The 16,305-nt window shown below is 34.6% G+C and overlaps 1 protein-coding gene and 2 long non-coding RNA genes across 3 annotated transcripts; 2 read left to right on the plus strand and 1 right to left on the minus strand.

Annotated features, from left to right (window-relative positions):
- Positions 1 to 2,768: 2,768 nt before the first annotated feature.
- On the plus strand, positions 2,769 to 7,142 carry LOC145066285 (uncharacterized). Its single transcript, XR_013688721.1, has 2 exons — positions 2,769 to 4,927; positions 5,048 to 7,142. It is a non-coding gene; the product is annotated as an uncharacterized LOC145066285 (long non-coding RNA).
- A 4,586-nt stretch (positions 7,143 to 11,728) lies between these two features.
- Positions 11,729 to 12,907, minus strand: HVA22F (HVA22-like protein F). Its single transcript, XM_079015915.1, has 5 exons — positions 12,788 to 12,907; positions 12,675 to 12,701; positions 12,448 to 12,570; positions 12,118 to 12,364; positions 11,729 to 11,915 (listed from the first exon to the last, which is right to left on the minus strand). The coding sequence occupies exons 1-5, from the start codon at positions 12,832 to 12,834 to the stop codon at positions 11,889 to 11,891; spliced, it is 471 nt and encodes a 156-aa protein (XP_078872041.1). The 5' UTR covers positions 12,835 to 12,907; the 3' UTR covers positions 11,729 to 11,888.
- A 547-nt stretch (positions 12,908 to 13,454) lies between these two features.
- On the plus strand, positions 13,455 to 14,932 carry LOC145068982 (uncharacterized). Its single transcript, XR_013689196.1, has 4 exons — positions 13,455 to 14,004; positions 14,081 to 14,292; positions 14,423 to 14,502; positions 14,757 to 14,932. It is a non-coding gene; the product is annotated as an uncharacterized LOC145068982 (long non-coding RNA).
- Positions 14,933 to 16,305: the final 1,373 nt, after the last annotated feature.

Consider the following 16,305-nt stretch of genomic DNA (forward strand, 5'->3'; position numbering starts at 1 on the left):
GTGTATGTGTGTGTGTGTGTGTGTGTGTATATATATATATATATATATATATATATATATATATATATATATATATATATAAACTGATTCCTACGGGTAGCGGGTCCGAAAAAATAAGAACCGAAACCAGAACCACTTAAGGCAACTCCATAACTTTAGGAACCAGGAGCGGTTCTAGTTCCAGAATCGTTAATTCTGAGGCGGTTTCGATTCCAAAAGTAAATACACGAAGCTCATCCCTAGTAATTTCATCATTGTAACAATTTTCTTTGATGAATGTTACAAGGTAACACGTCACTACCCCCACAACCAACATAAATGCTTAAGATTGATAGTAATTATTACCAAGATTAGAGCCATAATATTCTCTCTAATAAATGAAAGTTTTGTTTTTCCCACTTGTCACATTCTCATTCAAATTGCCAAATGTAATTTTATGGTTATTTTGAATTTTTTTTTCCACATGTCATTTTATGAGTTTTTCAATCTTATTAACTTCTACATAATATTTTAACGTAATAATTTGCAATAAATGGATATTAATTTCATTAATAAGCTTTCCTTTTAATTTTAAAAATTTCAAAATTAAAGCTCATTAGTTTCTTTTCTTTACTTAAATTATTTGTTTAAATTTAAAAGATATAAACCGTTTACATTATAATAATTCATTATTTTTTTTATTTTCTTATAAATTCAAAGTTCTTAAATATTTTGATCTTTATATTTATTTTATTTTTAAAAAAAATTAACTAATGTAATATATAGGTCTCATAACTAGTTAGCCAATATGAGCAGCTGAATGTGTACAAATTATTCAATTGTTTTCGATAATTACCCTTGTTACACATATAACATACCTTTGATTTAAGGACAATATCAAATGAATCTAAAGTGCTCACATATACAGTGTTTATGGTTAGACTTTTATTAACGGTTAAATCAGCTGAAGACCATTATATGTATACACACATCGAAGCATGTATCATACTTGTATGTATTAAAAAGGGTGATTTTTCATGAAAGGTGTCATAATTGATAAAGGGGAGAAGAGTTTGGACTCATGCTCATGCTCATGCCGCCAAAAGGCAGTTCGATCATGCAAAAGTTCACTTTGGTTTTTGTAGGATGAATAATAAACTCCCACGACTGCAAAGCAAAAGAAATTGAAGACATATAAATATGTATTAATTGTCGAATGAGATAATCTTAAAAGAAAAGGGAAAATCTATAGAATCGTAAAAGTTATTTGTAAGGTTAGTACCAGATTAAACCATGAATTAAATACAATTTAGAGAGATTTTTTAACTTCAAAATATAAGACCTGAAAATTTGTTATTGTTTAGTTTCAAGAACCAATTCGTGGACCCAGGATCAGCAAAACCCAACTGAATTTGAAGAGAATGAAAAAAATCAAATTGGATATTTCAAGATATATTATAAGTCTTGATTTACTCTCCATAACATTCCCTGACGTAGAGAAGGAAAACTCTATATAATATATATAAAAACATATAAGATTGTGTCGTAGATGATTTCGGATTTTGATTTTGACGATCGCCGACCCCGACCCTTCTTCTCTGGCAGGATCAAACGCCACCAGGGATGGGTTAGAACTGATCTGTGCGTGGGTTTTTGATTGATTTGATTTTCTACTTTTGCATTGGTTTTCTAGTTCGTTGTAACACACAAGAAGCAAAATTCTTGATTTCTGATCCATCTTAAGAATGAGGGGGGGTTGGATTCTGATCGATTGACGAAGGCTTTCTCATCTTGTAATCTTGAATTCTCTTTTAAATGTAACGTAAACATGTATAGGAATTCAATGGAAAGTGGTCAGTGGCGTTGGATTTTGAAGTCTAATCATAAGAAAGAGTCTCGTAATAAGGCACATGTAAGTCCCGAAATTTCAATTATTTATGTAACGAACTTCCCCGAATCTGTTTTAAGCATTCATCTATGGCGTGTCTGTGGTCGATGGATAAAATTGTGGATGTTTTTATTTCTAAGAAGAGGTCTCGTATGGGTAAATTTCAATTGAATAATCCTACTGATGAGGTTATTGACATTGTGTCTGGGGATTTTGTTATGGAGAAAGAGAAGCGTGCATGGCTTGTTAAAGTGAGAGACTTCCCAACTCTTACTTTTCTCCATATGCTTTGCATGAATGAGGGATTTGATGATTTCATTATTCGGTACGTAGGGGGTATATGGGCCTTTCTAATACAAAAAATGATGATGGTATTGGTAATAAGAAAGATTTCTTTGAAGATGATGGTAGTGTTCAATCTCTTCAAGTTAACAAAGAAACTTCAACCGACCCGTTTGGAATTTATGATACATTGAAAAGAATGGAAAAAGATGTTAAGTGTTCCAAGACTACATTTGGAATTCAAAATCCAATCACATAAGAAAAAAACCAATCCTTTAAGACTTGTGCTGAAGAGTTCTATGCTTCAACTGTTCATCCGAATAAGCCCGATCATAGCAGCATTCTATGCATGTTGCAAACCACCCACATCACCTGCAAATCCTACTGATTGTTTACATGCTGGTTCCTCGACAGTAGCTTCTGATGCTCCTCTGTTGTTCTCAACAACATGCAGATCATGCTGATAATGTTGTTGTCAAATGCAGTCATGTCCTAAAATATGTTGTGAGATCTCAAAACTTGGACCCTAATCGGGTTGGTTTTAAGGGGGGACTTGGTCATATGTCGAGGATTTATGTTTCTGAAGAGGAACTCTCTCACCCACCAGGGTTTTCTAATTACAAAAATGATAACTCTGATGGGAAAAAAAGAATTTTAGAAGGGTCATTTTCAAATTTTAATATCCAAGAATAAGCTAAGAAAACTATAGATATGGGAGATGATGAGGGATTTATTGTGGGTGGTTGTTTTTCTCGAGTTCCAGAAGTCTTTGGTGGTCATGTTGATAAAAGATGATACCCATGAATTGTATCTCTATAAATATTCAAGGGGTAGGGTGAAAATCGTGTGTTATAAACATAAGGTTAACTTTTTGGCAATTCAAGAAACGAAGATGGAAACTTTAGACTTGGGTGTGGTATGTTCGTTTTGGGAAAACACTAGTTTTTCTCATGTTTTCTCTCCTTCTCAAGGAGCTTCGGGAGTAATTTTGGTTATTTGGAACCCGAATGATTTTCTCAAAAAAGGGTTATTATTTCTAAGTGGTTTGAAGCAAGTGAGGCTGTTTGTGTGTTGTCTGGTTTAGAAGTGATGCTTATCTCTATTTATGCCCCACACAATGTAGAGTGCAAGAGACAATTATGGAACAACCTTTTGCAGTTGACTGTTTCTTTCTTGGGGGTATCAATTTCATGGGAGGTTTTTTAATCAATTCATTGATGAGGCACACTTAATTGAATGGATCGATTTTTGGTTTCAATTGGTATTCTGAGCTCTTTTCCACATTTATCAGGTATGGTGTTGGAGAAGAATATCCCATATCATCGACTTATCCTTATGGTGGAGCATGCTGTCAATTATGGTCCTACTTCTTTTTGATTATTTAATTCATGGATGGAGATGGAGGGTTTTGATGAAGTGGTCATGGATTCTTGGAGTCATCCAGTTAGGGCTTCTGAAGATGCTAATCCTTGGATTAGATTTAAGAAGAAACTCCACCATCTTAAATCTAATTTGAGGGTTTGCAACTCTTATGCTAGGACTCAGATGTTTGGGAAAAGATCTGAGATTCAAGAGAACATAGAATCTCTTGATCAACGTCTTATGGAGAATGATGGCTAGAATCTCTTGCGGGAACAAAGAATCACTCTTGCAAAAGAATCATCATATATTCAGCACCTCACTTAGATTGATTTAATGTAGAAGGTGAAGATTCAGTGGGGTGTTGAGGGTGATGAGAATTCTAGCTTTTTTCATGACACTGTTAATCGTAAGAGACGAAAGCTTGCCATTCGTGGTGTTATGCGGGATGAGTTGTGGATTGGTGAGCCGATGCTTGTTAAGGATCGGTTTCAGGATTTTTATCAGTCCCTTTCTAAAAGGCAAAGGGGTAGAAAGCTTAAGACCCAGTCGAGCCATTTTCATACTCATTTCGTGTCTTAGATCGGTTTTCTTATTGCTCCTTTTTCTTGCAAAGAGATTAAAAGGGAGGTCTGGGATTGTGGGTCATCTCAAACTCCATGTCCAGAAGGTTTTTCTTTTGGCTTCTTCAAAAGATATTAGGATCTTTTGTCGGTTGACATTGAGGTGTTTGTCTCTCACTTTCATCATCATTCCTCCATTCCTAAGGGATGTAATTCATCCTTTTTCATTGTGATCTCGAATGTTAGAGACCTAAAATTTGTTAAAGATTTCATACCTATTAGTTAATTATTGGCAAACTCTTAGCTAAGAGGGTAGCAGAGGTTATTGATTCGGTGGTCAGCTTGGAGCAATCTACTTTTGTTAAAGGTAGACAGATTTTAGATGGTCCATTCTTATTGAATTAAGTGGTCTCTTGGAAAAAAGCTGCAAAACATCCCCTAATGATCTTCAAGGTGGATTTTGAAAAGGCTTATGACTCTTTTTCTGAGGATTACTTGCTAGAGATGATGCAAATTATGGGGTTTGGGCCAATCTGGTGTGGATGGATTTTAGAGATGTTGAGGTCTTCTAGAGTTTCTGTTTTGGTCAATTGTTCTCCTACTGTTGAGCTCCAAATGATCAGAGGCCTTAGGCAGGGAGATCCCTTGTTCCCATTCTTATTTATTTTAGCTATGGAAGGGTTCCATGTCGCCTTGGTGAGGGCCCAGTTGGCTAATGCGTTCAGGGGGATCAGTGTTAGTGGTATGGAGATTTCTCATTTATTTTATGCCGATGATGCGGTGCTTCTGATAAATTGGGATCCAAAGAATACTAACATGATTGTTCGTATCATGTGTTGCTTCTTTCTCACCTCAGGTCTGAAAATCAGTTTGCTTAAAAGCAAATTGATTGGTGTAGGAGTCCTGTTTTCTCTGGTTGTGAATGTTGCTAATCATGTTGGTTGTGGAGCTGATTCTATTCCGTTCATTCATCTAGGTGTGCATATGGGTCGGAACATGGCTCAAGTTTCCGCTTGATCACCAGTTATTGAGCGCTTTAGGAGTCGTCTGGATGGGTGGAAGGCACACTATTTTTCATTTGGTGGTCGCCTTACTCTGATAAAATCTGTATTGGGCAGCTTAAGAATTTATTTGATGTTTATTTTTCCGGTTCCAATTACAGTTATCCAGCAGTTGGAGTCTCTTAGGGCTAGATTTTGTTGGGGTGCGGATCGTGATGATAGATGTATGCATTGGATTAGATGGGATAGAGTGACGGGGAGTAGAGCAGACGGTGGATTGGATAGCTTGTATTCGTTTAATAGTGCTCTTCTCTTACTCCTAAAAATGCTTATTCGGGTCCTTAGAATAGTATTATTCATGCCTTACGTATTCTGAGGAATCGGGATTTTGATCTTCAGTCTTTTTGTCCGATCTGTGTGGGTGACGGGAGAATTACTTCTTTTTGGATGGATGTCTGGTGTGGTACCTCCCCCATTTCCATGAGGTTTCAGAGGATTTTTGCGCTTGATGTGCATAGGTAGGCGTCAGTTCGGGATCGTTTTTTGATTGGTTTAGAGACCCATTCTATTAGACGTAAGCCTAAGGGAGGTATGGAACAATCGCAATGGGAGGAGCTTACTGCTCTTTTACAGGTTGAAGTGTGCCAACAAGATATGGGGCGTGCAAGTATGATGGAGAAATTTCAAAAGAGAAGTGTTGTAAAATCATGGCAAACACCATTTTCGCTTCTAACATAGCAAAAATTTGCCCAACATATATACATGGACCTCCTCCAAACGGAAGGTAACATGCTCGACCCTTAGTCACCTTTGACACACCTTCAGAGAATCTCTCAGGATTGAACTCCTTCACATCATCACCCCATATTTCAGGATCATTATGTAAATGGATAGTACTCACTTGGAGGAGAGTTCCAGCTGGTAACATTATGTCTCCTAATTTGTTTTCTTTGTGTACCATACGTCCTAACCGGTGGATATAGCCTAAGAACTTTGTTAAAAATCATGTTGACCTGTTACACACAATAATTAGTACAATATATAAATGAACAATGTTGAAGCAAATATAGGGTCTTCATAATGATGGAAATACTTACTACTTTTAGATGATTTAACCCCTCAAAATCCGGTTTTTTGTCTCTAAAAATGTGTAAAACTTCATCTCTAGGCTCTAGCACGTTCTTGCCAGTTACTGTGTTGACCCAATAAAATCATAGTCCAAACCAATAAATTTCTTGTAGTTTCTTGTCCAACAATATAAAATAGCTTGCATTTCTCAATAATTTCTTCGATTGTTAGCCCTGAGTTTCTATTACTCTCTTGTTTAATTTCATCATTATTTGATTTCAAAAGAATTTCTAGCAGGTCGTCATTACTACTTTTCCCAGCTTTCATTGCAACAAGTCGACTATCAATAATACCTCTTATTGAAGCTTTGACTTTTTGGTTTATCTCTTTCACCCTCTTGTTGTGTTTTATTGGCAAATGGCTACAAGATCGTGTTTAATAGCTCACAAGTCAGATTTTCAAGAGTAAAAATTAGGAAATACACTTGAACTACAAATTGGATATAGTTTTTTATTTTAAAAACATCAATCATAACATGATTAGACCAATCCTCGAAAACAATCTAACATGCTCACCTTGATCCTGGAATGTAAATTGACTGTGTTGACTTTATAACCAATTCAAGCATTTCCTGCTGAAGTTCAAATATCTTTCTTCCTTCATCAAAACTACTACCAAATACTGTACGTGAAATTGGATCATTAGAAAGTGTCTGGAGATAAGGACAAACATCAACTTCACAGGAGCTTTCTTTGGTGAGCATCTCCGCCCATTTGTTTACCAGATCATTGCAACTCGTATAGAATGCAGGTACTATAAGCTACAGACAAATGTATACAAATTTAGAAGTGTTAGATTTCTTTTTCAATATTGTAATTGATAGAGAGAAGGGGGAATAAACCTTTAACTTTTCAACATGGAATGCAGGATTGATAATCTTTCTATGTTTGACCCATTTGTCACCTTTAGCATCAATGACCCCTTTCATTAGCTTTCTTATTATAGGATTTCCTCCTCTTGCTTTCGCAAATTTATAATAATTAGCCAACATCTCTTTTACCAAGATAGGTTCAGTCACGTACACCATAGGTTTTGGTCCCATCCACGCGAAACAAATCTTACCTATAAAACATAAGCATATATATATCAGTTAACTTCCAAATTTTTGGAATATTGTTCCCATAAAAATTATTTTTAATATTTATCCGAAAATATAAAAAATGATACGATTTGTTGTCTTATTAACCGGTTTCTATTTTAAACAACTAATTTTCTCTAACCTGGCTATTGTTATTGCTTCCTTTCTTCGAATTAGGTTACGATTAAAAAAAATGCACGTCCATAAGGGAGAGGAAAGGTCGCCAATCAAATTGTAAGTTTTTTGGGGTTGTAGTAGTTATTAACGGAGACTAACCAATGGCATCATCATAAGTAATAGGGATGAAACTGGGTCCAAACCCGGACTGGATGGACCTGGACCCAGAAAACCCGGAACCGGTTAGATATGCATTTTTTAAAACTTTCACAGAATACAAAAATGCTGAAAAACTAAAAACTTCCAACTTTGATATCTTCACTTTGGGAGAGCGTAAATCAATGAATATAAAACTAAAAATGACAAATTTTAGTTTAAAATCATGTAAAAACTCTAAACTACGGGTCGGAAAAAACTGTATGTCAATCCAAGTTATAACGAATGAGATATACATGTTTTAAACGCTTCACAGAAACCGGTTCCAGCCCCTAAAAGTGGTTCTGGTTCCTAACATCGGTTCCGGTTCTCAGACCCGGTTTACCCGGACCCGATGGACCCAAACTCGAATTACCCGGAACCCGGATGAAACCAAATTTTAAACCCGGAACCAGAACGGGTTCTAGATATTCCGATTCTAGTCCGGTTTTTCAGTTTTAAATCTCATCCCTAATAGGTAACATCACACTTCAATCACCAAACTAAGGATGATTACTTAAAAAAGTTTTTTTGGGTTCTAGTTAGAGCGTCCGCGGTGCGGTTTGGTGTGAGTTATAGGTAAAACTGTAAACCGCACCGCATATACACATTGAGTTTTTTTGAAACGGCAAACTGCACCACAAATGTTTAAAACCGCGTAATGCGATACGGTTTGGTGTGGGCGGTTTACGCGGTTTGGATGCGGTTTGTGCAGTCACAGGAATTGCTTTTAAAATAAAAAATATGATTTTTTTTGTTAAAATATTTTAATAAATTGTAATTCGTGTTATAATGCCTTTAGTTTTAGAAGTATGATTGTTGTTGTTTTTTTTTTTGAAATAAAATTGTACTTTACATAGTAAATTTTAAAGACCTCACTCAAGTAAATATAATTGCATGTGTGGTTTTCGTTTTTTGCTTTGCCTTGACTAAATTCTCGTGGGGTACAAGAAGTTTGATTAGATATGTGTTCGGAACAGAGCGTTTGGAAGCGTTTGAGAGCTTCTAGCTTCTAACGTTTGACAAAACGCTCCGTTTTGAACAGCAAGTCTCGTTTGACACTACAAGCTTCTAGCGCTTAGTTTAAACAAAACGCTTCAAATCCAAATACTACTTCATGTAATGATGCGACCTTGCTCTGGTTTCTTCCGTGAACTTCTCTCGATCGTCTAGCTATCACTGCAAGATCACAAGAACAGAGGTCGTCAGCCGCTTTCCGGGAGGGACTCCTGGAAGAACGCTCTGACGGTCAAGTTAGAGGGTATTTTAGGGTTTGTGTGTATTCTCTCTAGAAAGCTTAGAGAACTCACTTCGTAGGTCTGAGAGCACATCCTTTTATACCTAGCGCTCATGCCTGAGCCGTACCAGATATAATCGCTTTTGGGGAGACAAGATCAGAGGCGCTGATTGGAGGGTTGTGCGCCTTCAACCGCTAGAGCGCTCTCAATGGCTCAGAAGATAATGCTCTGATCCTCCTGCTTGTCTCCTGACCGTATCTTTTGTCCTGGAGCCAGGAGCGCCTCTTGGTGGGCGCGAGCCTTTCGCCTGTGCGCTTTGCTCCCGGGGACGCCAGCGGGCGCTAAGCCTGCTGGGCTGAGCTTAGTTGGCGTGCCCGGCTCTTGGGCTAGACGTGGTTCTGCTGTGCTGCCCTAGGCACGCCATCAAGTCCACCAGTCTAGTAGTCGCAACGTTGCAGCGCTAATTACGGCGTTCTGGGCTTAACTAACTGACATGTGTCAGTTTTTCTTTATCCGTCACTCCGTGTTTAATGGCGACGTGACTGCGAGATATGACTGGCAGTTATATCACTGTGCCAGACATTTAAATGTCCCGCCTCTTCCACTTCCTTATTAAGGGTCTCTGCACGGTTTCTCTTGCCTCATATGTTCTTCTTTTTCCTCTTTGCGTTCATCTTCTATTTTCATTCATGGCAAGCCTTCCCGGAATCATTCCATCCACCGCCGAGTATCGTCAATTGGCGATCACTTATGGTTTGTCTTCCTTGTAGGGTGTGGAGTTTCCCTTTCCTGGTTCCAGCATCTCTTCCCCTCCCCTAGTAAGATTGGGGTTTATCTGAAAACCCTAGACGCTTGTATACGCTTTCCGCTAACGGATTTCCAGGAGGAGGTCCTCCAGAATGATGGTTGTAGCCTTCAGATGTTGACTCCCAACGCAGTTAACAAAGTGGTTGCGTTTGAAATGATCTGTCGGGCCAACGGGTACCTTCCAGATTACTTCGTCTTCAAGTTTTTCTTCCGGTTCTGTGTTACCGGAGATAAATGCACTTTCTCAGTCCGACGAGGGGGACACATTTTTTGGTACATATCAAATAATATATAAGGACGGGTGATTATATTCTCATCCCTGTGTCTAATTCTCATACTCATATCTTATAAATTTTATTTTAAAACACTATATGGTGTGGATGATGATATGATATGATGGTGGTATGATTATGTACAACTTATTATATATAAAGCATATAAAACAAACTATATAAAATTATAAAGTTTAATAGGATCTATGCATGATGCGTTTTTTAGCTCCAACAAAGAGATATGATGTTTTACTTGAATATTATGTGAATAACTAACCCTTAGATATTTGTATGATGTTTGTTTGGAAAGTCGTATTAAAAATGTTAATAACTAAAAACTCAATTTTATGAAATACGAGGAGCTTTAATAAAATTAGTTCATTGCAGAGAATATTAGAATTGAACAATATAGTGAATATGTTTGGATGTGTTGTTAGCAAGGTTCTAAATGGCGTGAGGCGTGGCATGGCGGCAAGGCCAAACCTCAAGCTTAACGAGCCATGGCGAGCCATGGCGTTTTTCAAGACGTGATGTAAGGCGGTGATTTTGTATTAATTTAAAATTATATTACCACATAAATATAAATTTATATTAAATATAACTACTTTTTAGAAGTGTTAGATCAATAACTAATAACAAAAAGTTAACAAAAACCACACTACTTGTATCTCCGATTTGAAAAGACATAACAAAGAGCAAAAAACTGTGTCTCAAACGAAAAAACATGCGCCATAACACGCCATAACGCGTCATGGCGCGCCATGACGCGCCTTTTAAAACACTGGTTGTTAGTGAAGCTAACGGAATTGTAGCGAATGTTAGAATTGAACCTAAATTCTCCTATAAAACATCTCATTGAAAAAAAAAACAATTTAATAAAATTCCAAATATTGAAAATAAACATCAATCTTTTTAAAAAAATTATTTTATTGTTCTTGTGGATATAACAATTGTTCAATAGAAAGTAGATTTAAACAAATAAAATATTTTATATCATTTTTTTGGATTTTTATTTAATAAATCAAAGTTAGTTTTTTTTTTTTTTTTGAGAAATTAAATTACCTCCTACCTTTTATGCCTACAATTATTCCTACTCACTAAAATTATGATAAATAATTATTCAATTTAATCGTATTTGATATATTCCTAATATAGTCTTAACGGGTTAGTTAAGAAAATATGGAATGATGACAATTGTCATAATTTTATTGGGTATGAATAATTGTAGGCATAAAAAATAGGAATCAATTTAATTTCTCGTTTCTTTTCTTATTTAATGATGAATTAAAAAATTGTTGTTTAAATACTTATTTATGGAGTCATATATTTTGCAGTAAATTTAGCTTATTAAATAGAAACTACTTGAAAATTTATTCAAATGATGGACTTTGTAAAGAATGTATGTTTTTAAATATGTTACTTGCGAAAAGAAGATTTTTGAAATTAAAATTATTGATATCCCCGAATTACCATGGGTGAAGAAAAATTGAATATGTTAGTAATTTTAAGTGTTGAAAATTTGTTTCTAGCTAGTCCTGACTATCAAAAATAATTGATATTTATGTTTCAAAGAATACACAAGACGTAGTTGTTGCTGATTTTTGAAGTTTTGTTTGTATTATTGTGGATTTCATTTAATTAAAAATCTATTGCTCTTTTGTTTAATAAAGTTTGTTATACATGTGTATGGTGCATTGTGCGATACAAACAAATGAGCATTACTTTTTTTTTCATCTCACCGTGAGCATACAAAATCAATAGATCCGCCATGTAAATAAGCACTGCTGTGTACCAACATTTTGTTTATGAGAAACCATAATGTGAAACAACTTAAATTAATTTATAATAAAAGAGAAATTAAAACAAACAAACAAACATTAAAAAAAATAGTTGAATCTCGTACATAAATAATACCAAAGAATTAGAACATTAACATCTTTTCTAAAGCTCAAGCTCAAATATAAATAGTAGGCCATATTTCTTATTTTTTGTTTGCTTCCTTTTCAGCCTGCAAACCAAACAACAAATTATAATAAATAAAAAATAAAATCTATTCAAAAACTTATCTACGATATTTTACAGATGGCAAATTCTTAATTTTTGATTCTTTTATTTTTGGAAATAAGAAAGATGATGAAACTTTTATTGAATGTCTATGATTATGTTATAATGATAGATGAAGAAGTAGGAATGTGTGGTTATGATTTTACCGCTTTGACTACACGATCAAATGCTTCAGGGCCATACTTCTCAATATAACGCTCGACAGATTTCCTTGCATCGAGGCTCATCATTTGAAGGACTTTCCGCTGTCCTTCGGGGTATTTTGAGCTTACATGGCTCCCAACCTTGACGTATTTTCTAGCTATATTCGCATATATGTATGCTGCCCCATTGATTCCAGGTAGCACCAACCACATGCAAAACAATAGCTTCAAGTAGGGCCAAAATGGAAGCCTGTTTATTTCCAAAGTTATCGAATTTCAAGTGAATATGAAGCCCTACGTAACTTCAAGAAGCATTGAAATTGAATAAATTACCATTGGAGGACTTTCCAAAATGAAAGCTCGAAGAGGGTTATGAACGAATATAAAACCCAATAAGTGAGCCATTGTTGATCATCTTCTGGTGTAGAGCTTTCGAGCGCTAGCATGGATGCATACCTTTTTATAAATTTGTACAATCATAATCATTAGTTCCACATCAAGATAAACATTTTTTTAAAGACTAGATGATTTCGTGTAACATATATAAAATGCTAACTTACAAGGGGTAAAGAAGCATTACTCCAGGCCTGAATCAAATTAACAAAATCAAAACAAGTTAGTTAAATGATGGTTAGATTTTTCATATTGTTCGAATACAGCTCCAAATACATACCCGACTAGCGTGTCCAGATGTCTAGCGATTGTTGCAAGAAGCCCCATTGTTTTTCTTGTTTTCAATGACGTTTACTTGTTTTTGAATTGAAAGAATAAATCATATGCATGATGAATTGTGTATTTTGATGGTTATATAAGTAAGTAGTTCGAATGTCTAAGATGAAGCAAAGCAAAGGATATCTTTTTGGTATAATCTTCTTTTCTTTAGTGAGAAGCAAGAAGGTGGGTGGTGAATCGTAGCCTTGGAATCCCTCCATATTATTCTAAAAGAAAGTTTAAAAAGAATGAACATGAGAGTATGCTCGTTGATACCAAAAATGAGGAATATTACTTCTTGCTATTTAGTTATTCAAAATACGTAGTAGAGGTTTAATCCGAAAGGTTTTTTTTTTTTTTTTGTAGAGAGAAAACTATATTAAAACAATAATATAATTTATTTTTATTAAATAATCATATCATTTTTTTTCAAGAGAGAGGACACCTGGACACAAGTTTATTTTAAATAGTCAACAACTTTCTACCGGATTGTCCATAATTATGGGTTGGTTGAGTTTTTGGGCTTAAGTTTTTGTTTTTGGACCAGTCCATCAAACGCTTTAAGTATTGAAGAATGAAGATGTCACTTGATCTTCACGCCATGTTAAGGACGCCGACACCACCAACCACCGCATTTGCCGCCATCACCCACCACCTTCACCTCCACCCGACTACCGTTACCATCACCCATTACTACCGTCGCTTCCACCACCACCATATAGTTTTAAGAGAAAGTAAAATTAAGTAAAAAAGAAGGGTAATTATTACATTATTTCAAGACAATCGATATACCAATAATCAAGTGGAATACATCGCATTAACCTTCGAGCATTACTCATACAATAAATTTCAAATAAACTTATGAACAGTAAAAGGTTTCAAGCCGCCGAGCTCAATACCAGGTGGTTTCCAGCCGTCTCGGTTTTACTTCCCCGCTTCTCTTCTACTTCTTCACCGACTCCTTTTTTTCTTCGTCCACCGCCATCGACTCTTCCTCTCTTTCGTCCTTTTCTCAATCCTTGTCTCTGATTTCAATTCCACCGCATCTATCTCTCGATCCTTCCGTCTTCCCCTCCTCATCTGCCATCCGAGGGTTCGTATATTGGCGTCGTTCGAGCGTCCCCGAATTTCAGATTCATGAAACGCAGTTATGATCAAGAACATCCCTAACAAATACAGGTTTAATTCACCATTCTTTTTATTAATTGTTTTCTTCAGTACATTTATCTGGACTTCTTTTCTGATGTCACATTAGGAATCATCTTTTACCATAGGGCTCACGAAATCAAACCCAACCCCCAAACCAGCAAAAACCCATGCGGCCTAAAACCTAGAAAATAGCAGCAGAAAGATGGGAGGGAATGGAAAGAAAAGAAGAGAAATAAATTACAAAGAAACGCATGGAGTTGGCAAGAATCGATTACCCCCACCAGCGGTTCGTTCAGCCAACTCATGTCATATACCTAGGTTCTGATCCCTTTTTGTTATCAAGTTATATGCATAAATCCTCAAATATAAGCAGTTTTAGCTTTTCGCTCTTTATTCCTTTCCTTTTGAGAAAAATTATGTTTCAGTGCACTTACAATGGCGATTTCAGGGTCTGGAAAGTTAACAGTTGACGTTGAAGAGCATAAGAGAGGCGGCAATGGCCATGGTGATGGAAATTTAATAGAAAATGTAAGTAATTCTTATGTTCCGGTTGTTTTTGTTCAGCAATTTCTACAAGATTGCATAACTTAGCCTATAAAACAGGGATTGATTTAAAATTTAATGTTGCAAATTCCAATTTGCTTGATGCCATTTTTTATACTAACCCAATAACATGTGCATCGAATTAAAAGCGAACAGCTTAGAACATTGGTGGAAGTTATTGGTATATAATCCTTGTGGGACACAATATTAGTGTTATTTATTTATTTATTTATTTGCAGAAACTTGGTGCATATGAGAAACATGATTTTGTGGTGTTTCTGGTACAAGATTAAAGATACTGATGTCTTTCTCTTTCCATCATTATTTATCTGGATAATGTAAAATTCAATTCGTTTTGATTACTTTCTATGGATCCATGTCAATTTAGCTACATATTATCGAAGTTATTATTCTACTAGGTGTAAGACCCATGTATTACATGGGTTTATTTAAAATAAAAATTAAATATAAAATTCTAAACATTAAGAACTTTGAATTTATAAGAAAAATGAAAAAATGTTGAATTATAAAAATTAAGGTGTTTTATTTCTCTTTTAAATTTAAACAAATAATTTAGATAAGTAAATAAAAGAAACCAATAAAACTTTAACTTGATAATTTTGAAATTTAAAAGAAAGTTTATTAATGAAATTGATATGCATTTATTAGTACATTTAATATCATGTGAAATTTAATAAAATGGAAAACCCATAAAATGATATGTGGAATAAAATTTAATTTAAAATTATCATAAAATTACATGTGGCAAAATGAGTGAGAATGTGACATGTGGCAAAAATATCCTTATTTATTAGAGTAGATATGAATATGTGATTGGTAAACGTGAGCAAATATAATTGGTAAATGTGAGCAAATATAAAAAATATCGTAATTTTGACTCAACTTGATTAATATTTTATTTTTTCCAGGTTAAATAAGTAGTATAAAAAGCTTCATGTCAAAAAAATGCACACAATGGAAATATATGAAAACTCCTAAAATCACTCTATATATATATATATATATATATATATATATATATATATATATATATATATATATATATATATAGGCGCCCTCTAATCGGTCAAGTAGCGCCTAGCGATTAATCGGGACCTAGTAAGGATTTTTACAACAGTGATATATACTGATTAATCCATACATACATAATGGGTGAAGCATTATAAAACAATGAAATTTTAACATTTTTAAGAAGTTTTATTTCAATAGACACTATTTGAGGCATGATTAGTGTTTTATTAAGGGTTTAGGTCATTTTTGGTCACTTAACTTTTGGTTTTGTGCTCATTTGGTCACTTAACTCTTTTTAAGTTTTAAAAGGTCATCAAAATTTTGGTTTTGTGCTCATTTAGTCACTTAACTTTTGGTTTGGTCACATTTAGTCACTTAACTTTTAAAATTATGTTCATTTAGTCATTAAACTTTTATGAATATGTGATTGGTAAACGTGACATGTGGCAAAATGAGTGAGAATGTGACATGTGGCAAAAATATCCTTATTTATTAGAGTAGATATGAATATGTGATTGGTAAACGTGAGCAAATATAATTGGTAAATGTGAGCAAATATAAAAAATATCGTAATTTTGACTCAACTTGATTAATATTTTATTTTTTCCAGGTTAAATAAGTAGTATAAAAAGCTTCATGTCAAAAAAATGCACACAATGGAAATATATGAAAACTCCTAAAATCACTCTATATATATATATATATATATATATATATATATATATATATATATATATATATATATATATATATATA

Source organism: Lactuca serriola, chromosome 8, assembly GCF_051521515.1.
Source record: "Lactuca serriola cultivar US96UC23 chromosome 8, Lser_US96UC23_V15, whole genome shotgun sequence".
NCBI lineage: Eukaryota > Viridiplantae > Streptophyta > Magnoliopsida > Asterales > Asteraceae > Lactuca > Lactuca serriola.